The 24,765-nt window shown below is 36.6% G+C and overlaps 1 protein-coding gene across 11 annotated transcripts in view; it reads right to left on the bottom strand.

The window, feature by feature from the left end:
* Positions 1 to 24,765, bottom strand: part of sox6 (SRY-box transcription factor 6) — a 190,160-nt gene that overhangs the window by 130,326 nt on the left and 35,069 nt on the right. For 8 of the 11 annotated variants that reach the window (XM_066700903.1, XM_066700912.1, XM_066700911.1 and 5 more), the window contains exon 3: positions 11,690 to 11,740. The exons of the other annotated variants lie outside the window; for them this stretch is intronic. In XM_066700903.1, the coding sequence (XP_066557000.1) occupies positions 11,690 to 11,724 (35 nt within the window). In that variant the 5' untranslated portion in view covers positions 11,725 to 11,740. The remainder of the gene's footprint in view (positions 1 to 11,689; positions 11,741 to 24,765) is intronic. 11 annotated transcript variants of the gene reach the window in all.

Consider the following 24,765-nt stretch of genomic DNA (forward strand, 5'->3'; position numbering starts at 1 on the left):
TTGGGTTGAATTGGTGGTCATTAATGTATCAGTCACTGACAAAGAAGCTGCTGATACCTTTGAATAATACATCCTCTATAATATCTACAGTATATATGACTATATATATATATATATATATATATATATATATATATATATATATATATATATATATATAGTATAAGAGGAAATCTTAAGTAGAAAATTGGATCGTCAACATTGTCTGAGAAAGAAGAAAAAAAAACGATAATCAGTTGCTTCAATTCTGCTTTCTGAGCAATAATAATAATCACCATATAGCACCATATAGCAAACAAGCAGCCATGGGACTCTGCATGTGCAATTCACCGGGGTCAGAATTATACACCATGGGAACAATGCAGACCAATGACAAAACCCCAAGAAAAAGAGAAAATACAGACACTCCCTACTACAGAAAATAGGATTAAATGTTTAGCTCTATATTGCCTACTTCTTATTTGAATAATGATCTTAAAAAGAAGAACACTAAGTATCTCCTGTATATTTGAAACACATCCATATTACTTTTTCACAGGCAGCCACAGCTCACCCAGTTCACGTAAAACACGAGCGGATAGTTTTACGAGGCTATACATTTTCTAATGGTGTGGCTGAAGATCTATTTGAGAATAAAAAAAATCAACAGATGAAAAGATACAGTGTGAAACATATTCATACGGTACATCATGCAAAAGAGAAAAAAGAAATATAATTTCCCCAGTGAGTCAATCTTCTATAATATTGTCTCTATCTGACTCAAATAGACTTAAATAACCAAAGCAAACAGACAAAGGCAAATAGCTTGTGAAGGCCAGACAAATATTTGATAAGTAGAGAGAGATTCTGCTTCTATCTCTAGATCAGGACCCCCCTGCACTTTTAGCTTTGCTGTACAGCGGAGCTCTGAGGTAGCAGATGTGTCTTTCACAGCCTACAGAATGTGCAACCAATCTGCAAACAATAGCTAGGGGCTAACAAAGGTCGTCTTTTGCAATATGCCAGTTATCGCGGGTATCAAAATAGAATAAGAACTGTGCACCAAACCAGCATTATCTGAGACCCGACATGGAATCTCCAATCCAGGCCCGCTCTGGCACCCATGTTCGTGATCAGGCTACGACAATGCTATTCTAAAGTGTAAATAAGCCTGTTACACAAATTTTAAGCACCCTCTTTGACCTTACCTTAACTTAACAGTTGCTGTAAACAAGTCCAATCCTATTACCCTAATAATATACATGGTGTAGGGTAAAGCAAACACAGGTCCAGGACACTAAACCCTCTTTAAATTCGTAAGCACCACATTCAGCAAATACTGGGGTACAACAGGGAGAAGGGGTTTCTTCCTTACATTAAAGGACAGGTTTGAAAATGTATTGTATCCAAATTAGTAATAATAATCATCATCATCATCATTCATGACAGGATATGAAGACCTTTCTAATGATAGGAAAGTTATATCAAACTAAACATCAAAGGTATGTTGCATATAAAACAGAATACAATATACATCAAAAAGGCACTTTTCTTTATAATGTTATGGGGTTTAAAATAGAGAGAACACAATGAAAAGCACTTCAAATATCCTTCTACAGTAGTGATTATATTATATAAGTGCAGTTACTTATCGTCATCAAAAAATACAAAATACTAATACACACAATACCAATCATCAGGTATAAATGTGGGAGTGCATCATACAGAACTTTTGCAGCTTATAATACACGAAAAGACACTTTGTAATAGATTCCACTGTAGTACACAGCATTTCTATATTAAATATGAATACAATTATTTCAGCATTTTCACAAGAATAAATACGATTCTTAATGTCACATCTGTCTAAATATTTAAGAGACAGAAGGACAATATTAGCCCTAAGGGCAAGCACTGACAAAATGAACTCAGATAAATTATTGGAGCTCATTAATTATATTCCAAATTAAAGCAATAGCCAACTACTCATATTTACAATTAAGTTGTTATGCGGTACTTTGCACCATTTTAGTAGTATTATCTTACCCATGACTTGTCAGTTATCGTATTGCATTTGATTGCATATCATTTAAGATAAACTGTCAGAAACAGAAATATATGTGTGTAAATAAATAGATAAATATGTAGTTGATATCGACATCTGTAGAACTGTGCAGCATGGTCTGACAGTATTTTTCTTCATCATAATAAAAGCTTATCACAATGTTGATTAACTAATGGCAATATTAGTAGTACTAAATAAATTCAAGGATAGAGCACACATGGCCTTCCTTAGAAATGTTTATACATTATTGTGGGCATATCTATATGTACTTAAGCCTTTGAAAGCTTTATAAATCCTGGCAGAAATTTTACAAACACACAGATATGTAGGTGCTTAATTAACATCGTCAATATTTATTCTCATATTTCTATGCCTAATTTGTTCTGCATTATTCTAGTTTCTAAGCTCAGCAAAGAAAAATCTGTCATTACATTGGGCATTCCAGAGAATATTGAAGATGTAACTTGAATGCATTTGTTACAAGCTTATACCAACACCTCCATCCATTCATTCATCTTTGAAATCACTTATCCTGGTGAGGGTCACAGGGAACCAGAATGCCCGGAGAAAACCCACACGGACATGGGGAGACAAACTCCACACAGACAGGCCCCCCAAGCCGGGACTCAAACCCGGGACCGCGGAGCTGTGAGGCAGCAGCGCTAACCATCGCACCACCCTATACCAACACCTGTATTATTTAAAACAATGTCAAGTTTTAAAAGGACAGGAACACATTTTAGTGAATTATTTAACAATATAAAACTGTAATGTTTGCAGATGGTCTGACTCTATTATTACAGTGCCCGTACAACAGCAAATCGAAATCGCTTCAGTCTAAATATTTTACGATGCTTTTAAAACATAAAGACAAAATGCTTAAAGTTGATCCCTTACAAAACAGCTGATTAAAACAAAACTAGAACAAGTTTTGGAAAATATGCTTTGAAAACACAATTTCACATTTTGCATTTGTTTATTATGCAGATTTTGGAAATACTGAGTTTTTACCTATTTATTTGTAAGATTTTAGTACTGCTGAGTCCTGCTCAAAAATAATAACCACAAAGTACACAGCTCTGCACACCCATCACTGATGGGGATTGCCAAGGAGCAAGAGACTGCATGCAATAAATGGTACTTTCATTAAAGTGCCTATAAATTTTAAGTTTTTTAAAATTGTGTCGTGAATTACACATACCACCAGCCAAAATCGTACACCAACGTTACTCTCTGCTCTAAGTTTTAGGTTAAAGGTAGAAACGTCAAAGTAGTAAACCTAATGAATGAATCCCATCTTCGCTGGGATGATTAATTTGATTGTTCAAGCTTGTGTGTAGAGTCTTTCAACTTCTCTTTGCTGATTTGCTTCTTTTCGAAGCATAATGCACTGATCCATCCTGCTAGTCAACACTGATTCAAGTGCATTATCTTAAACATAATGCCTTTTATACATTGAACAATATATTAATAGTGCACACCTACCCAAACCTGAACTGCAGCTACATCTTGGGTGCAATCACATTGCACTGCAGCTGGGCCATGGGAAAAGCCCCAAAGTAGACTGATTATGTACTGTATCCAAACAGCTTTTCTTTGGTTGCATGCTGGCATTCGTGAGAGGGTTCATAAAGCCAATGCACCATGGGGTGTGTTTAATAGATATACACAGTTGCACATCTAAACAGTGCCATAATTTAAATTGTCAAAATTGCATTGGTCCTCTTTTGTTTTCCCTGTGAAATATTTGGTTCCAAAGTAAAGGCTATTAAGCCACTGTGTCATATCCCTGAAAACCCAAGGAAAAGAGTGAAGCAGTAAAGAATCAAATTTAGATTTAATAATTCAATACATTAAACCAGCAGAGTGCTCTACATTTTTATAATGGAAGTGGTCACCCAGCACACACTCCCTTGCCCCTAACCTAACCACTATCTCCACAAAATCCCCCAACAAACCCTTAATTATAAGAGCTATTCAGGCAGAGATTTCATTGAATAATGCCACAGAATACAGAAACAAGGCAGATCATAATGTGTCTGTGTAATTTTTAATTGAGTTCCCCCTTAGTGGCTGCTATTATCTCTGACTAATGGTGTACACTGGCCTTCTCATTACAAGAGTGGGTTTTAACTATGCCACTTGTTTGATACAGTTAGAGTTAATGCACTATGAATATCACACCAAGAGTCATCAGGTTTGCTAGATGTCTAGCAATCTGAATATTCAATAACTTGCGTAATTACATGCACAATTCATCAAGTTCTATCTGATTGCCGTGGTATAAAAAAACGTGGAGCAGAGGGGTCTGATTCCTGGAGGACAGAAGTCTTAATCACAAAACTAACATTATCGTTGGCACTAATTGAAATCTAAATTGAAAGACTTAGCTCCAAGGGAGAGAGCATCAGACTGAATGCGAAGGAACGTTTGCTGTAGGAGGGTTGAAAATCCAGCTCTCAGTGATAGCTGCTGCTGCTGCGGCTGCCCTGACGACTCGTGACCTTGGAAGCAGTTGCTTGTTGGTTTCCGGCGCTATAACGTAGCACAGCACCACATGCTATCAAAAAGCTGGTTAAGCCTGGACCACTTATTAAGGTGATTCAACCCATACCATAGTCCTACTCTGTAATATTGAAAACAGTAACTTGCTGTAATATGAATGCATGATTAACACTGTCTGCATGTGGACAAAAGCAGATCAGTTTGTTCAGAAAACAGTTAATGCAGTATTAGTCTATGTGCACAGTATAAAGCACAGCTTCTTGGGTCTTTAAGGGCAGACAGGGCTGTAACTTCTCTCAGGGGTACAGCAGCGTTTCTGTGGCAGATCGTATGCCATCTCTGTTCAGTGGTGAAACTAGGTGTTTTTGAAAATTGTGTTTTCAGCACAATTACGTGCAAAAGACTTTTTGGCACAGAATTGAATTGATTTCCTGCAATCAAAATGCTCTTTCATTGTATGACACGGAATGATATATAGTACATATGAGAAGATTCAGAAGTGCAAGATTCCTCAAGCTAGTTCTGGTATTCCTAACACCGTTATTTCAAGTTGAAATTAATCTTCACATTGGGATAGAAATATGAATAAATAAATAATGTAATCTGTGTTTTTATTGAAGAAAATAAGATAGACTTCTATATGTCAGGGGAAACACTGCTTAATGGTTACACTAAAGTAACACCTGTGTAGTACCATTTCAAAATAGACCTTGTTGTGTACTTTCTAAACAAGAGAGATAGTGTTAGAGCGCTAATACATTCTATTAAATTAGAGATAATCATATCAAGAATGTCTCTTAGGCCACACCAAATAAAATCTTACTTATCTGGAATTTCGTGACCACAGATTTGTTTTCCCTACAGCCATCTCACAGAAGCAAAACCAGAGCAATGTTAGGTATTCATTTATCATACAGCCATTTCCACTTTACTGCCCCTGCCTCTTCCACAAAATGTTCAGCTGTCTCCCTCTCAGTCACTGGATTAATATTCAGCCTTCAATAGCAGTTAATTAGTAATGCCAAATTCATTAACCCGTATTGCTGTTACAGTGGCCCACACCATAAATTAGCCTAATGTGAGCAGACATATTCTAGTTGTAATAAGAAACATAAAATGTTAGGAGCACCATAAGGAGATCATAACTTTGCGGGGGGTTCTGTGTCACTGCACCCTGTCTCTGAAGACTGTGTTCTCTGCATGGATTTATTAAAACTTATTTCTTACAATTCATTGTAATAATATCAAAAGGAAAATGCAGCTCATTAACTGCAAAATGTATTTGATCATAGAAACAATATTGGTGGCTGATCATGGTCTGTCTAAGTGTGTATCTAAACGGATATATAAAAATGTAGGAGCTTTAAGGCATCTGTAAAACAACATTCAGACTGTGTAAATGGTTAAATCGGCTTCCAGATGTCTGTTATCAGGATGGAGAATGAAGTGCCAGAAACAAATACATAACTGCATCAACCTGTATTCTCTGGGGTGCCTTCTAACTCCTGGGAAGAGCGTGTGAACTACTGTATACTTTCTGGCATCCTGGAAAGGGTCCAAGCAACATCTGATGGGTAGTTTCAGTAGGGGAAGTTATTTTTCTTTAAGCTCCTTGGGATAATTCTAGTTTGTGTTTATTTAGAAGTGGTAAGTGAAAAATATGTTGTGCCACACTGTGCAGGGCCCTTTTTCTCTTTTTCTCAATGTTTCAAGTGGGTAAGCTGCAGGTATTTGGTCCAGTGGTTCGCTCGACGGTCAGTAACAAATGAAAGTACAAAACAAACTGCTATTGTAAAACGAGACAACGACCTTTGCTGTCCTTGGATTACGTTGTGACCTTTCATCTCGTGTATCCCCCCGTGGTCTCTCCTAACAACTAACACTAAAGAGCCTATTAGGCCTGGATTCCACTTTGTTGTTAAAAAGGGTCCTGTCCTTTCAGAACATTTTTTTTTTTTTGTACACCAAGGTGGTGGAGAAACACAAGTCCATTGTTCCCTCGCAGATGGAAGTTGGAGTTACTACGGCAACAGCCCTAATCCTTCTTTATACCACCTTTTTTCACATTATTAGCCTATCAAGTGCTACCTTTTAACTCATGAGCTAGAAAGCTGGTAGCAGAGCCCCCTTGCCTTAATTAGCTATGATTTTCACCGTACAGACAACATGATGAGCTAATCGAAATTTGCAAAAAAAAAAATGACGTACTGCCAGCAACTATTCCTTCTCCTGAGGCCCAGTCTAAGAATAACAATAATGAGACCATTATTAAGAGCGGACATTAAAATGCTGCACTGCCACTAAACAGAGAACATAATTGTTCTGGTGTTGTCTACACAATCAACAACCTATTGTTGCAGACTTGAAAAATAAAGGACCGGAGAATGGGTGCCATAATGATTGGTCTGTGCTGCCATCCCAGCCCATATAGAATTGTCTGCAGTGAAAGTCCTTGATAGACTGCTGATTTGCTGAAAAGGGTGTGGATGAAGACAACTGTCTGGCTCTTTAAAAAAAATGTTCTTTTCTTGTTTTGTTTTCTTCATCCCTCAAATAATCGCCTAGCTGCGCTCGCCGATGGCTATGCAGATGGGAAAGATTCTACCCGCTGAAGAATACTTTTTTTTTTACAGTGTTGTGGCATCAGGAGACAAGGTTAAAAGAGTCTTGTTCGTAAAAGTGGAAAAAATGCTGATCCTAAAGTAAAAAGATCAAACAATGGTCCTTTGCATGACCAGTATAACTCACAACAAAAGCTGCAAAAGGATGTGGCTAGAAAATGACACTTACTGACCGATAATTTTTCTTTCAATACGAACAACTTCATGCAAACAAATTATATATATATATATATATATATATATATATATACACACACCTTTAAATGTATTTTCTCAGAAGACTGTTATTTGTATTGTGTGACAAAAAATAGCTCTGATTCAGGATCACGCTACTGAAAATCCAGATTCTCAATAAAATGTTTAAAAAGTGGATAATTAATAAGATAAAGAAGCTAGATGTTTATTAGAAACATACAAATCTGATTTTAATAAAAATAACTACATATATAAACATAATAACCAGAATCTGTCACCCAACGACAAAAAACGTACTTATCCAAATACAACCAAAGTAAAGCAGCTTAAATACTTAATACATTCAAATTAAGTATTTGATTGTAACTTGTTAACCCTATAGTCAGCTGGATAACAGGGGTGTCAGCACAAGGAGCTTCACTGTAGTTACCGGAGTTAATGGATTAAAAGAAGATTAACGTGGCTAGTTAAACACTTTCGTTCTAAATTTAGCAAGTGAAAATGGACCAAAAGTAGAACTGCACCTTTTAAATCTATTCCATTGTGTGCGCCAGAGAGCAGGAGGGGAACAGGAATGCTAAGTGGGCCCCTTTGCCTAGTCAGTGTGCTTCATTTATCTTCATCTTGTTAGACTAAATTAATTAACAATCTCAGTGTTACACACTTTCTCTTTTCATTACATCAAATAATGGCAGAGATGTGGGAGGAGGTCCTCTCCATTGGGATTAGCATGGGGCTGCCGGAGCAATGAGCTTCTTTTACGCACAGTTCTGACATGTATACTGACAAAGAACTGGGTTAATTTTTTTAATTAACACGGCTAATATATTATGTTGCACGTATTTTTTAAAAGAAAGGAAAAATAAATCAGATTTTGCAGATTACCTCAGTTTTATTACGATTAATTTATTTATGTATATATTAAAACAACACTATCATAACTTTAGAAAGATATGGTAAAGTTCTCAATCAACAATGAGAGTGTCTTATTTTCCAGACATCATATAGATTTGTGGCTCATTAAAAAAGGCATATCATTAAGATATTTACAATGATATAGTAATATGACATTTCAAAGCACATGCTTTTATTCCTCATGAGTTATTTCTGAGCATGTTGAATAGTAAAACACACATTTACTGACTTGCTGTGATACCAGAATAGATGTATTAATTGCTTTAAGCATGTGCTTGAGTTGCTGTCATACTTTCACATAATTACACTGACAAAGCCCCCTTTGACCTACTTCAGATACTTAATAAAAGAAGATGTTGTGGTTTTTACATGTTCCCTCTTCCATCTCTAAAAGACAATAAGCACTGGCCGAGCAAAAGGGCAAAAACCGAAGCAAAGCCCTGCTTTAATCTTGCCGATTGTTGAGGTTTTCCTCCTTCAATCTCGGAGCTTGTGCGTGATATCTTTCTACTGGCGTTTCTCATTTAATTAAAACAGACATTGACAGAAGGATGTGGATTAGTACTGTAATGATGCATTTACTTAGATTAATCGAAGTCTCCTTTTTGAGTAATGGCTTAAACAAAGAACAAAAGGAAATTGTTATGAAACGGCCTTTTATCCTAGCCAAAGGTCAGACTGATTTTTTTTCTTCTTCTTTTTTGTGTCTTTTTTCTTTTTTGTCAGCCACTACTCTGTTATAACACTCATGGGCGGATTAAAGAGGAGTTTGCTATCCATTCCCCCCTCCCCCCTCCCAAGCTAGTTATCTTAATACAGCCATTAAAGTCCAAATTGGAATTTGTGCTCTTTCAACAGGTGGCTCAAATCAAACCAAATACTTCAGTTTGTGATGTTCCTGTAAAAAGACTAAAGGAAACACTTTAAATCTTCTGCCCCATGACCGCACGGTTTCCTATATTAAGAAAAAGAATAAGAATAAATGTGCAACTCTTAATGGATTAAGAACATAATTCCCTGCCTCTCTTCAAGGCTAACTATTTTGTATTTTTTTTGTACAAAAAGTCTTGACATAGGGATAAAATGTTCCTCCAATTTAAACTCCACCTGGTACCTGGTGCACCTTCAAAACAATTTATTCCACCTAAAAAATAGGCATAGACTGATAAAGTTTCTGTTTAATCTGTTTTGCATAAGAAAGAAAACGCCTACATCTTTACATGCACAACATCCAGTCTGGGAATTTCCTCCAATCCCCACTGAAATTAGAATGATTCACAGATTGTAAGCTATTATGTTAAAACAATTCCAAATGTGTTATATTTAACACCTTTCACAAACGCTCTGAAAAAGACATACACTAATGTAACACAAACAGACACTCAGTAAAAGCTCTGGGTTTATGACTTTTCTTAAATTGCGCTGCTTTCTCCACTATTCCTATGCTATTTTGTTGCCATTATTATTGCTTGCAGTTGATGTAGAAATGAAAAAGATCTGAAAGAGAATGTAACTTTGTCAAAACAGCTACTGGGAGGTTTAGTTTAAAATAAAGCATGTGTGATTAACTGTATGCTAATGTAGCACTATGTCATTTATATTTTACATTGTATTCAGAAAATACCTTGCATACATTTTTGTTTGTCCATATTTTTTTGAGGGTGGATTCTATTTAAGTAATTTGAAAATATTGGAATTTGTACAATCCTTGTATAATATTAAACAATAACTTCTGCACAGAGAGTTATAATTAATTTAATGAGCTTGGACCATAAAGACTGATGAGTACATATAATAATTAAATGGATAATCTCCTTGCTGTCCTATCTTGGAATATACATCTTCTCAGATACACCATTACTGTTTTTTTTCTTTATCCCAACCCTGAGCCCCTCCCAAACACAATAGTTAGAATTGGCTCCCTGTGAAAATGCCAACAAGATCAAAACTTTACAGCCCACTTCATCTTCAGAACACACAGCTATTAAGAGGGTCAAGATAAACCGGGCACAAGTAATCTTCAAAAGAAACAGAAATCACTCATTTCCGACTCTCTAAATTAAAAAAGCCAGTTTTACGAATCCGTCTATTAAACACAAAGCTTTGGCCCTTTCTTCTTGTAATAAAATATCTCTGTTAACAAGGCACTACATACCTCTCCCCTCTCTAGGACCAGAATTTATAAGACGTGCATGGGCCAGCTGGAAATGCATGTCCAAGTATTTTTGCAGATCGCTTACAAAGGAAATGTAAAACTATGAAGGTGGTTGTTCTACCGCTTTTCTCAAGGTATCTATGAAGTTATACCATCCTCTTGTTATCTGTCAATTCAGTGGAAAATGTCAAAGCTGTTTGCTAGCATTGCTTGTACCATTGGTGGCATAGTGGTACAATCTTTATTGTCCAATGCAGATTCCCATATTATGCTACATTTTGTTTGAATTTATTAAGTTTGTTAAGTTTGTATCTTGTTCTGTAGTCAGAAGGCTTACTAAATCCTTACATCTGTAGCTGTAGGTAACAGTGTTAATATAGAAAAGTCTAAGGTTCCTCGTGGCACAGTTTTAGAACAAATCAACAGCTAGCCTAAAGTAGTGTGGATTGCATTATAATTTATTTTATTTGATTAAGTTTGGACAAGTTTGAAGGAAATTAGTGCAAATTTAATCAAATAAATGATCCTCATTACACTTAAGCAATCAATTTTGGAAAAAAAAGCAATGATATCAAAGAAAATCCATTAGGTTTAGTAAAGTTTGGCTGACACTAGCTTAAAAGGAAGACACTGCTGCTTTTAATGAGACACGACTAATTAGGATGCAACACTAGAGTCTGTGTAAGGTAGTTCAGAAGAAGAACAGCAAATGGTAATTTCACTTACTGGTATTTATTTCCTCTGAGTAATGACAGCATGAATTCTTAATTAGAAGTACAGGGGGGAGGGGTGGGGTGGCTTCTCTGCTTGTTTGGATATGAATATGACAAAAGACACAATAAGAGTATATGACATAGAAACCTTAACTCCTCTTGCCAAACAAACAGTCACAGACACATACACCCACCACCACCACCACTGTCACAAGCTGCCTTGCGCATTGTGGATAAACAAGCACATTTCATTTAAACAGTGAGGGACCTCATCTAACTGTCCAGGCTATGGTATGCGTCAGATCTTCTACTTTCAATCTTCGTTCTCTCATTCTGACTCTTGAGTGCCATATTTGCATGCTTTACTTAAGAAGAAGGCAGGAGGCTGTGGTGGTCTGCCTTCTCATGAACAAGCAAAAAGTATTTGTCGGCTGTATTACACATCCTGTCATTTCATCTTGCACTTGCCATTTGGGATGGGTGTTGAAATCGTGAAAGCACACATGAGATCTGTCCTGCAACAACAACATAAAGAACTAACCTCAGTAAAAAGCTGCTACGGAGAAAGCCCTCCATGTCTGCATTTGGGGTTCTGCGGCAGGAGAAATACATAGAAAACCATTGTAACTCCGCACAAACACAGGCAAAAACATTTTTTTTTTTTTCTTTTCGGTAAATACTTTTTTTTTTTTTTTTTACACACAAGAAGAGTGGTTAAAACCCCCAGAAACCTCCCCTCTCCTACCTCATTAATTATAACTTCCCTTCAAAAGAGCAACAATTTGCATACAACGCTCCCAGCCCCAGTCTGATGATATGTTTGCATTACACAAATGGCTTTTGCCTTAACCTTAAAGACAGCCTCCTCCCACTCGTGTCTGCAGAGCAGCTGAAGGTGGTCCAGCTGCTGAGCATGTGTGGCCGGGCCAGTGTGGCTTCTGGAAGCCCAACCACAAGAGTCCTATACTGGCATGGCACAGCTTCTGAGAAGGGGGGGCTGGGGGATGTGGTCATGATGTCACTGGTTTTGAAGGTTTGATAAATACTATGCATTGAGTTTAAAAGCATGCCTTGGGATACAGTGCAGGTTTAGAAGCATTTATTTATTTATTTTCCCTTTCTGATAGCTTGTACAACATGCATGTTGTCACTATTCTTTTAGAAAGACTACTTTTGTTAGATAAAATTAGTAACATTCTCTCATCTTTGAGGTATTGTTGTTAAAACAAATGAGCTGACATTATATTAATTGCTCTGAAATTTAAATTATTTCTTGAAATCTTCAATTGCATTTACACAATATGTCCACAAGGTGTTTCTCAGATGATGTATACATATAAATTAGAGTTTAATAAGAGCTAAATGAATGATATGGAAAACCTTGAATGAATAATAAAATTAAGTCCACAGAGAATACATACTGTATTCAAATAAGTGTATGAAATACTTACACTGTGTATGTATGTGTATATATAGGCCTATATATGGAACCAGCAAAAAACAAATCTAAACATTATGCACTAGTAACTGCAAATTGTATGTCAAAATGCTACTGCAAAATTACTGAGAAATACAACCCACACGAGTCTGCAAGCAAAGATTTCTGATTAAAGGTGTTTTTTTCTTCTTCTTGCAAAAACTTCCTTCAAAAAAGAGGGATTACAATTCAAAAGAATTACACAGCGAGTAATTATCCTCATAATACTTAACAGTTCTGAAAGAAAAGAAAATGATAGGGATGCCTGTTTGTGGAGATATTACTACTACTCATATTACCCTTTCATTTCAATTCAGCAACTTAATTCATTCACCATGTAAGCTTAACATTTGATCACATTTTACTTTTCTTTAATCCCAGATATGTTATGTATCATACTCTAATGTTTCAAAAGAGCTGAAAGTTGTGTTTTGATATTGTAATACAAAACAAATAAATTAAATTAAATTCATGTCATTGACAGCTTTAAGAAGTACCAAATAATACACACGGGTAAAAGTAAAGCAAATAAACAATCCTCTTACAATTTTTGACTGAGATGTTCTACAAGTGAATTTGTTAGTGCTTGCTCAGCACCTCTGGTTGTCTGGGCTCTTCTCTCAAGTGCAACAGTGACTTTTGAGACAAAAGCACACAAATTACTTTATATCCCAAGGACACCGTGTCTTTCAGTCTCTATAGCACTTAGCAGGGTACCAGGCCTCCAAGGCCCAGTGGATTTAACCGAGACTTTTCACACAATCAGGTGTCCGAGGATAGGTCAGGCCACAAATGCCCCGTTCAGATAATAAGATGGGTATTGCAGTGACAATGTGAGAAAACAACAGTAAAACTGCGCAAAACCAATGAACCGTATCTCCTCGCTACTAAGATTGGGCAGGAAAAAAACAAAAAGAAAAAATGAAAGAGACTCTGCTGTCTCATTCTGGCTAGGCATTTGCCCAGGAAACAGTACAGTATCACACAATTAAAAAAAAAAAAAACCTAAACATTACTTATATATGAATACACAGATGACACAGCTGTGGTGACATAAAATAAAAGCCAAATTAACTTCCAACGGAAATAGTGAGAACACTGGCAACTACATTTTTGTGACTTTTAAAGACACATAGACTAGGCTATACACAATGTATCCTATATGTTCAGGTATTTATGCAAACAAATGACTGGAGCAATTGTATAAGTTATTGTATACATTTCCAAGTATAAATTTTGCTCTTCTTAACTCACACACTACTTGAGACCTATAACGAAGATAACGTTCTACCCTTTCTCTACAATTCAGTGTTTTTGAAGAATAAAAGTCAGTGTTTCTTTAAATCCCATTACATGTGAAAAATGACAAAACATGCTCACTGTCAACATTTTTAAAACACAATCAAACAAGGAAGCAATTTCATATGGTGAAAAATACATATATTAAGTTTTGATTTGGTTTGATTAATCTGATGTTCAGAAGCCAAGCAAAACTCTGAAGGTTAATACCTTCTTGGCCCTGGGGATTACAAGAAAAAACTCTGTTGGCACATAACCTCTGTATACTGTGCAAGGCAAGTACAAAATACTCTGTAATGCAAGACAAGAAACTCAACCTTCAATAGTACTTCTAGCTGGGCAGATACTGGATAGTTAATGGGGGTGGAGGTATAAGTAGGCCTGCCTTTGATTTACTCTCAAGCCCCTTCTATATTCTGCATTACCTCAAAGAAACATGCTCTGAAAACCATTGTGGTGATGGAGACAAATGAAAGTCTTAATAAACCAAGTGAGGTGTGGTTTGGAGTCAGAATTAAGGAAAAGATGACTAACCCATTTTGTGTTTGCTCTTCTCCAAGAGCTAAAAAAGAGCTGAATGACTTATATTTAGAACAGGCCACAATTCAAGGGCAGTGGATCTGTGAATGAAACAGGATTTCTCTCAGAAGACTGTTCGACATTAAAATATAGTATAGGCCTTCGAAGAATTAGTCATCACCAGTGTAGGCTCTGTCCAAGCAACTTTCCAACCATCTGCAACAAATGTGTTCTATTAAAACAGAACCATATGGACAACAAGCTAGTAATTAACACAGCTTCTGCACGTTCCTCTAATACAGCACAGATTTCAAACTTTTAGTGAAATTGACTGCTGAATTAATTCCATACTACTGCCATTTAGACCTTGACAACTATCAGTAATCCTAAGCCTTCCGTCATTGCCAGCCAGTGTTACATAACAAGAAATGTTACCAATTGCCCTAAGCACTAGAAGGGTATCTACCTGTTAAAACTGCATGCCGCGAAGTAGATTGTTTTCTGGATGGATGGTAATATTTGTAAAATGTTTGCACATATTTAAACAATCCCAGTACCAAATACATTTTGGTACAGATTAATTTGCTTTTCTAAACCTGAAGAGAGTCCACAATGATTTAACTCTTTAGTGGAAAGGCATGATAACATTTCCCATAGTGAAATCATCTGCATGTAAGGTTTCAGTAATTTTCTAACACATTTCACCTACTAAAGTGTTTCAGGTAAAAAAAATTGAAGCATATCACCTACACAAACGTATTAGGGTCACAGATGGTACTGCTGTCTTTGTGGCCTCAAGGATAGGAAAATACAAACTCAGTCAATTCAACAAAAAGATGACAACTACCATTTAGACTAGTGGTTTTGGAAATACTAACCAACAATCTACGTTCACTCGTGCCTATCTTGACGTAGTACCCCTGAATGTTCACTACCAAAATTGTCAGTATCTTGGAGGACTAGAAGGAACCTGAATCTGCCTGAAATAAAAAGTGGTTTCTGCTTATGCACAGACGCTCTAGAGGATAATGGCACAGCTCAGTTCTTCCATACAGTGAGGCAAAATGTTCCTTTCGCAGAGCCAAAATGAAGCTGTCGGAAAACGAAAATCCTTCTGTATGGAGCAGCCATGTTTCTGTGACTCTTTATGAGTAACACTGAAACCCCACCGACAAACTATAAGGCAGTGTTCCCTAGAAGAGTATTACCGCATGTCTTAGAACAGTCTGTTCTGGAGTCAAAAGACACACACACACACCAAATCAATTATGGTATTATGGCTTTGACCTAAGAGAGATTTGCAGTAATATATATTTTTTTCTTTCAGTTATTTAATCACAGACTACATGACATTATTTATCAGCGATGCAAAATTTATTCTAAATTAAATGACTGCAGGGCCTTTGTATAGATAGACATGACTGATACCAGTGTAAAAATAAACACACACTGTTTTGGTGCAGCGATAACGTTAGATGTGTCACGCCAATTTTGTCATGCTTTAAAACTAGATTTATACTTTCATATTGATTTGCTATGTCTAACCATATTGCATTCTTAGTATATATTTTGCAAGACCCTAAAAAATAAGTGACCTAAATATATTTTTGTTCCTTTTCATTTGATCTAAATAGGAAAGAGAAAATCTCACATGTAGGACTGAACTTGCACGTTCCTTATGGACTATAGTGAAGGGAATCTGGTCGCTGATGTATCAAATCCATCTCTGGGGTTAATATCAATTTGAAAGTTTAATTGAGGACATTAAAGTAAGTTTTTAGATCGCAGTCTCAGGTCACACCTTAACATGGGGCTCAAACACTAGAGACAAGAAGCCTTCTAATATCTCGCACTGAGTTATGCATAATCATTCAAATCCGATAGAGCTTCAAATGGGGAGCACAGCTCACATTAACTACCCATGCACTTGGCCGTGTCTGATATCAAGATTCCCTTGTTGCGCCGTGATTAAATTTCTTTTTGAACATAAACCAAGCTCCTGGTGTAATTGCCCTGTCATTCAGAAAATATGTCATACAGGAACAACTGCGGGTGTCTTAATTTCAGGCAATTAATTAATCAATAACAGCAGGAGGTTTAAATTTATTGTGGGATTCTAGCGTTCCACAGGATCTTTCCTTTGCAAAGTGCTGGATTCTGCATGGAAAGAGAGGACTGCAGGCTTTTGGTTTTCTTCAACCCGTTTTCAGAAATGCCATTGCAAACAGTAAACTGGATCAGTGTTTTCAGCCACAGAAGTACATTTTGTCAGACTCCACTGGTTTGTTAATTTATTTAATTTTTTTAAGAAAACGGACAGAGCGAGACACTAAGACTTTCGGAAGCGTGGCAAGCAGATGCAGAGATCAGATTTTGAAGTAAACCTTTTACTAAGGCAACCTGTCTAATAAGGCTCAACACAAGGGGTCACTTTAAAAGGCCACCAGATCTGTTGTAGCTGAGCAATCTGTGGAATATCACAAGTCCAAGCACTAGATGTAATGTCAAGAGGCTAAACTTATGTAGGATTTATATATATATATATATATATATATATATATAGCTCTGGAAAAAATTAAGAGACCACTTAACATTGATTTCTGAACTTGGAGTGGTCTCTTAATTTGATCCAGAGCTGTAAATATATTTATATATTTACATGCTCTTACATATATATATATATATATATATATATATATATATATATATATAATTTTATTTAATCTTTTGTATTTTCAATGGCCTTTTCCTAAGTGTTTCTGTTAGTGTTTTTGAAAGGTGCTAAATGGGTGACAAAAGGCATGAGAAGCCCTTTTAGCTGAAGAACTGATGGAGCCATTTGTGTCTCAGGAATGGCACCAGAAAATGGAAGAAAAAACAACAAACAAAAACAATAAAAAGAACCTTCCTCTCGCCTTCGTATGGCGTGCTGTCATACCAATCAGAATGAGACTATTTATCATGAAATTACACAAAGGCTGCCCATATACACAGAGTGGCAGCTTCTGTGACATAAGAGGGAGGCCATTAAGTGACCTCCGCTTGTGAGAATGTAATTTTTTCAACCCGAATCTCTAGCACCTCAATAGTGTGTAAATGTCCAGGTTCTCTGAAACACATTTCTCCAGTGCCTTGTGCCTTGAACAACTCTCTAAGTATCCCAATCACCAATCACACAAGTGATATATTTTATAATTATTGTCCCCACAGTTTTAATGTAGCTTTTTTATTATTACGAATTTAAGGATTGCTGATGACAGTCTAATTAAATTAGCATTTAAGACCTTTCAGCTGTACGTGAGGAGGTGCAAAGGGGCTTTGGCAAGAGGGACAAAATAAGTCAATCCCATCAACTCTGCTTTACTGTAAAATCCACCCGCTTAAAGATGCAATATTACTTCTCAACTTCCACAGGACGTGAGAGAGAGAGAAAACAAGAAAAAACATGAAGTAAGGCCAAATAGACTTTCTTTGGGGGCTAAAAGATTGCCACCAACCTCCTATTTCTGTACCCTGCCCCACCGCGAACCTCCCCTTCTCCCCGCACAACCCGCCCAAGACTGAGCTGCCAAATAAGTACTGAATTAATTTGTGTAAAGCACTCCAACATTAGGAAGGTGTGTTGAAAGGTGTCTGCTCATGTTTCAAATTAAACGCACTGCTGGTCAGCATTAGCACCTCAGTGCTGAACAGCAGCCGCTTGCCTGTAACACTTCAGGGGCTGGGAAAAGCGGATTTGCCGTTCACACTGGAATAATTAGAACATGTCAAGAAGAATTAATTTCCTCATTTTTCAAAAGGATACACAGAAATTACCATGTTATTATATGACAGGGTCCCTGCGAGAATTGTATTAAATTTAATTTCTAGCGCAGCCCACACAACAAATTAAAGTCATAAATAAGATGGAAAGAAGCGGGGCGCGGAGCATATGTTTATGGCAATGAGTGAAGCCAGGGGACCAGAAACAACTATCTTCATTTCATTTTATTTAAATCAGCCAGACACTGTGTGTCTGAATGACAGCACTTGCTAATGGGGATGAGATTAGAGGCTCCTTGATATTAGCAAATAGATACAGCCACTTAATAGGTAAGTAACAGACCACCTTGTTTTACAGCAAGCAGCTGAGCTGAAGTTGTTTTTAATAGACATATTACCACGGAGAAACTTACTAACATCCTTAGAAAAAACACATGAGTATTATTTTAGATACTGATACCTGGTGGACCACTTTCAAAACTGTCACGCCAGACTTCAGTTTATTGCTGAAATTTAGAAATTCAAGACTCCCACTTTGATAAAGTAGGCTACAGTCTGTTGATGTCACTTCCTGATTGTGTAACGTTCACAATGTAATCGCAGGACCAATTCATTTTGACAAACGATATGCGACTCTCAGATGATACTAAATGACCCCTGTGACGGTAAAGCAGTGCTATTTGTTTAGAACACAGAAGACAATACAAAAATTAAAGTGAATACAACAGAAATAAATTAATTAAAGAAATGCATGGTAATACCTGGGAGCTTGGCACTTAGGTTGATGTCTTTGCAGCAGCAACCTCAATTGAAAACAATACTTTACTCACACTGGTACACTAGTGAAGTACTTCCTCTGACAACTCTGGGAAATGGATATGTTAAATAATGACTGTACTTAATTTTTTCACATTTATGACTCCACGTTGTTGTTTAAATGAAAATCTAAAACGGATGTAGCGGATTTCTTCCCTCTCAGTACATTGCAAAGTAAACTGAAGTGCTTAAAAAAATATTCAAAAATTATATAAATATTGAGTAATTGGTAACACATTTCCCAAAACACACACAATGATGGTAAATTACAAAGATACGGAAAAACGAGTCAATAAAAGTCTTATTATCATACCTCAGATAATATTTTCTTTGACATATTAAGAAAACATCAATGACCCTAAAAAGTAAAAACTTAGTCAACTAATCAAAACAACATAACATTTTCTTAGAATAGTACAGCACATAGTATTGCCCTTAATCCCAAATTGCCCATAATATCAGAAACCAACAAAACAAACTGTGACATGAAGTTTGGGCAGTTTGAGCCACTGGGCTGAGCTGTTAAGTGTTTAACAACCAGGATGAGCAGTTCAGTTAATGAACAATTTATCAGATGCCCAAAAACTCAGATGGCATCATGCTCTGTCCTCTCCTCTCTTTAGTCCCTGGAAAGTCAAAACACAAATTCAAGGTAGTCCTTCCATTTACAAAATGTATATTTGTAGGAACTGTTTTGGTATTCAAATATTAAAAGGAAACCACACTGCAGTCAACAGCAGGCATGGTATCATCCGACCATAGGGAAACAATAGCATTATCTAACAGGTTTTGTTCTGTCTATGATTATCTGGAAAGATGTCACAATACAATAGTAAAAACCAGTGCAGGACTGAACGCCTACACAGTAGTCCTGATGATAAGCCATCTGTATCTTTCTCGTAGCGTCAAACTTTCAACCAACTTTGGGAAAAAAAGTGACTCATTCACGCAATTACCTTAAGCAATCACATTAACATTTAATTGTGTATGGATATTTACTGTACTGAAGCAGTTATATCTTTAAACAGCAACATCTTTGAATGTGCACATATGAAAGAACAGAAGACACTATTCACTTGGTAAAATATTGTGTGGAAAAACAAAACAACTCTACAGCCATTGATATTTAATAGAGCGTAGAGGTTTGTTTTTTTTAAGTGTAAAATGTTTCAGAAAGAAATGATATTTCTGTTAAACCGTTTGTATATGTGTTATTCTACACATTTTATTGCGTACAAATTACATATTAATCCATGCTGAACTGATTGTTATTAATAACAGAAAATAGATATTATTAAGTACGTATTAAGGATGAATTGCCAGCTATAACCAGCTCATCAATTATGCTGCATAAAATAATGAATATTAATGCTAGTCTTGTGGCAAGGATTCATAAATGATCTGTAACAGTTGAATGTTAATTTTAACTAACTGCATAGCAATTCATGCCTAACAGGAGATTTCCCAATCATATTTCTCAAGTTGTTAAACTCAAATTAGTCAGTAAATCATGCCTAATGCTGCACTGATAATTGATCCTTGAGACAAAAGCACAAATGAACACTTTTATGATTGTAAGTAATGAATGTGAAAAGTAAATAAAACAATTAAAAAGAAAGAGATAATGTATTTACATAGTGTTGGTGGTTATTTGTATTTCTGGATTAAAAATTGCTGTCGAGCTGAAATAATGCATTCTGTAGAATAAGAACTCTAGATTATTCTAGAAGGTCTGTGCGGAACCTAGAATGCCAGTGTGTTCTGAGTCAAGATATTAAAACTTCTGTTGGGTTTTTAGATGATTGAGGAAGAAAGAGAGCAACAACAACAACAAAAAAATGTTATTTCGGTCTTGGCTCTGATGTAAAGACCACTTTTCCAATTACTTAACCATATGCAGCTGACATGAACTGAACATCTCATTTGTATAACACAAATGCTTCCCAAGTATCTGTATCATTTATACAGGAAAACAATGTTAAAGTATAATCATGTCCATTTCAAAGACCCCCAGGGTAAAATGGGTTTATGGGTTTCGGTCGGTAAATTAATCTCAGAGCCCCAGTTTAACCGAGGAGAAAAAAAGGCTAGGAAGGCATTGCAATGGTCGCCCCTGCAGGCCTTTGATTAAGCCGGTTATCTTATTACAATCTGATGCCAGGCGAAAAGAAAGAGTTTTTAAACTCTTTGGAAATAGCTGTCATTAGTTTAAAGCACTCTCCTGGGGACAGCAAACTTTAAATAATTTGTGAATCAATTAACTGGCGACTCTCAACATAACAGAGGCTTCACACTCCTAGGTCAGTGCATTATCAGCCTGAGAGGATTCATAGCATTTTGGGAGACAAGTTCATGGTTGAAATCATTAATTCATTTTGCAGGATTTTTTTTTATGCATTACTTTAAACAGCTGGGGAAGTGGGGAGCTTAATTACACGTTTCTCTGCTGTTGACGACATGTCTACCTTTTCATTCCTTCCAAAAGGAGGAAGGCAGTCAAGACAATAACAAGATCATTGTTAAATTACATTAAATAAAGGACGTCAGATGACAGAAAACACAGCAAATAGAAATATACGATTAATATACCTCTCCTTATTGCATAATCTCAGGAATTACAGCTCGATTCCCACGCTTCAGGTCCGAATACCTTTCATCACTTACAATGCAGTGAAATATTGTTAATAAGGGCTTCTGTCTGCTACGAATCGTAAGTGCAGTGCACCGCTTTCTAATGCCGAACTCTTGGATTGTGTTCCATGTAGTCAAATCATTGTGTTCATATTTTGTAAGTTGGTGAAATAGGGTGTCTCATAGTTATAGTATAAAATGGAGAATGCATAATGGAAAGTGCTTGACAAAAAATACACAGATATGTGGCCCCATGAGATAGTTCTCTAATATGTAAAGGGCATTCCCTCCCTCAATCCTGACAACAAGATAATGGTCATTTCACATAGGCGGTCAAATCCAAGTCTTGAATTCAAGGCAACATTTGCTCTTGCACAGCTTCTCCTTGGAAGTCTGTGGTGATCTATTTATTTTTCTTAATCTTTCCTATTACTTTCCAACTGCTGGGATTGTTGTTCTGAAATTCTGTTAATGTGACAAACAGCATGAAGTGTTTAGAGAATCTGCAGTACTGAACCTCCTGTACAATATGCCCCATTACCACGACTGCACAGAGAATAAGGCATATCTTTGAAACATGAATGATTCATTAATCTTCATGCCAAAGTGAGTGCTTGACAATGCTAAGGGCACATAATCGAACTGGCCTCGTGGGTGGATATCCTTCCCTGACATCTTAATCTGTACTAGCACCACTCGGTATATTGGCTATATAATACTTTAAAAAAAAAGGAAAGGCCAATAACTAAATTGCACTACAAGGCACAATCTTTGTCTTGTTATAAAAAAATGCTCTGACAATGTAAAACAAAGAAGAGTATTTGTGGATATGAAGCTATAGGAGGCTAGGCTGGCTGGCTAGCTGCCATAACAAAGTGGCTAAGCTGACTTGGTTGCAGTGTCACACTTGGTGCTAAAACTCAGAAGGTCCAAGAGAGAAAAAAGTGACACACATCAGAGCTCAGTATATCACATTTTAAATGTACTTGTAGATTCCATTTTGGATGTGTATGTTTTTGTTGTTTTGCTAATGTGCAAATCAATCTTAAATGGAAAGATTATTTTAACAACTACATCACTTAAAGTGATGGAAAGTTTTAATACATGCTAGAAGCAAAGACATGCACCAGGGGTTAGTAGTGTCTTAAAGTGGCACATTGATATTTAATTATCTCATTTGAAAGGCTACATCATTCCAGTTAGCATACGGTAAAGTTATGGCAAGTCAAATTCTTGAGGGACATCAATAGTGCTATTTACAAAATGTAAAGTGACTTGATGGGCACATTGCCTTATTAGATGAATGGTACACACTGACAAAGAACATGTTATGCTTATTCAAAACGACTCCCAAAGTCTTCAGGTGTTTCCAAATGAGTTCACAGAAGAGTGATTAAATGCGTCTGATAACAAGCCACACATTGCTGAAATTACTTACCGCCTCATTTTATGATTAATTAAACATGCAGATTAAAGTTGCAAAAGAATTTAGATTAATGAGCGAGTTAAGTCTTGCTGATATAAGTGAACTGGGAATTGGATGCTCCTTGGAACTTTATAAACACGCATTCTAGAATGAGTAAGACAAGGATACATGTTGAATCCTAGCCACTAGGGTCTTGAGCGGTGCAGTCCTTTTTAACACAGTCTGACAGCCTTCAAATATCATTTTAGTACAGTCTTGAAAACTTTGCACAATACTGTACAACGTCAAGCCACGCAGCTCATCAAGCACAAGAAAATTCCGCACTCCGACCTCCAAGGCAATGACCCCCTTTGCAACAGCTGCAAATAATAATTACAAGCGCAACTGTTATGTTAATCAGGGAGAATTTAGTTGTTAAACCTAGTTATGCAACCTGTAAATTTATATGGCACCTCATCCAGTGGAATCATTTTCACATCCTAAAAGGTGCAAACACAATTTGATAATGCTTGACTGAACAATAAAAAGAATGGAGCAGTTCCAGTATTTGAAATTTGCCAGGAATACAATACATTTAAATACATTTTCTAGTTTCCCAATTTTCTAGAATTTGCAAGACATAAAATCAGATTATTTTTACATTTTGAGAGTTGCTTATTGCAACTTTGTAAATTTATAGTTCTGAATTTGAGATTGCCCTGTTCAATCTAATATACCACTGCAACTCCTGATCACTGTCAGGTCCAAACCTCAAACAGCAGGCTTTGGTGTCAACCAGAGGACTAACGCAGACCTTAATGATCAGGCCCATGCCCACTAGCGCCTGGCCGGCAACAAGGATCACTGGGTCACAGGATGCCTGGGAAATATCAGCCATCATTTCACTCAGCCCCAGCAGCAGTCAGCTGCCAGTCCCGTGGGATCTACTGGATAAATCTGGTCAGTGGCATAGACTAGAAGAAGCCCAGGGAATTAACGCTTCGCACCGCACACATAACTTGTCTTTATACAAACCAGAAAATATGTATCTTTTATATAAAAGAAATGGGGAATAAAAAAAAGGTGCATCACACAGATATTTTTAAATAAAAAGAGACTTGTACGGTATTTACATTTCTGTTTTCTGTTAATCAATGAACTGCATAAAAAGTGAAAGCGCTTCTGATGCACGGTAGACCTGTGCATCTATTGCCTTAAACCATTTACCTTGAAGGTGCTTATAAAAGGTATTTAGTATGCAATTGCAGATGCTTATAAGAAAGAAAAATACTCATGATCCTCTTTGATCCTTCTTCTACTCTGAAAGCGTGTCTACACGGAAAACTCCTTTGCAAAATACCTGACCAAGAGCCCGAGGATGTTGGGTTCACAACTATGACACCCACTTCCAAGTAACCCATTTAGAAAAATACGTGTATTAAACATTCTTACTGCCGTTTTGTTAAGTCCGCTTTTCTTGCATTGAAACTGAAATACACACAGTGTGCAACACAAACCCTACACTGTGAGTCTCCCTTCTGGATATATGCCAGCTTTCAAATGCATACAGCTTGTGTTTGCTTTCCTTACTCAGAAGTTATTGAGGTTTTTTTTTTGTTTTTGTTTTTTTACAATAATACCAGGCTTATTCCCGAAATAGAACATGATACCTGCAACTTATCAGTGCTGAACTGGTATACTTGTTAAC

This window comes from Amia ocellicauda, chromosome 4 (assembly GCF_036373705.1).
Source record: "Amia ocellicauda isolate fAmiCal2 chromosome 4, fAmiCal2.hap1, whole genome shotgun sequence".
NCBI classification, from domain to species: domain Eukaryota; kingdom Metazoa; phylum Chordata; class Actinopteri; order Amiiformes; family Amiidae; genus Amia; species Amia ocellicauda.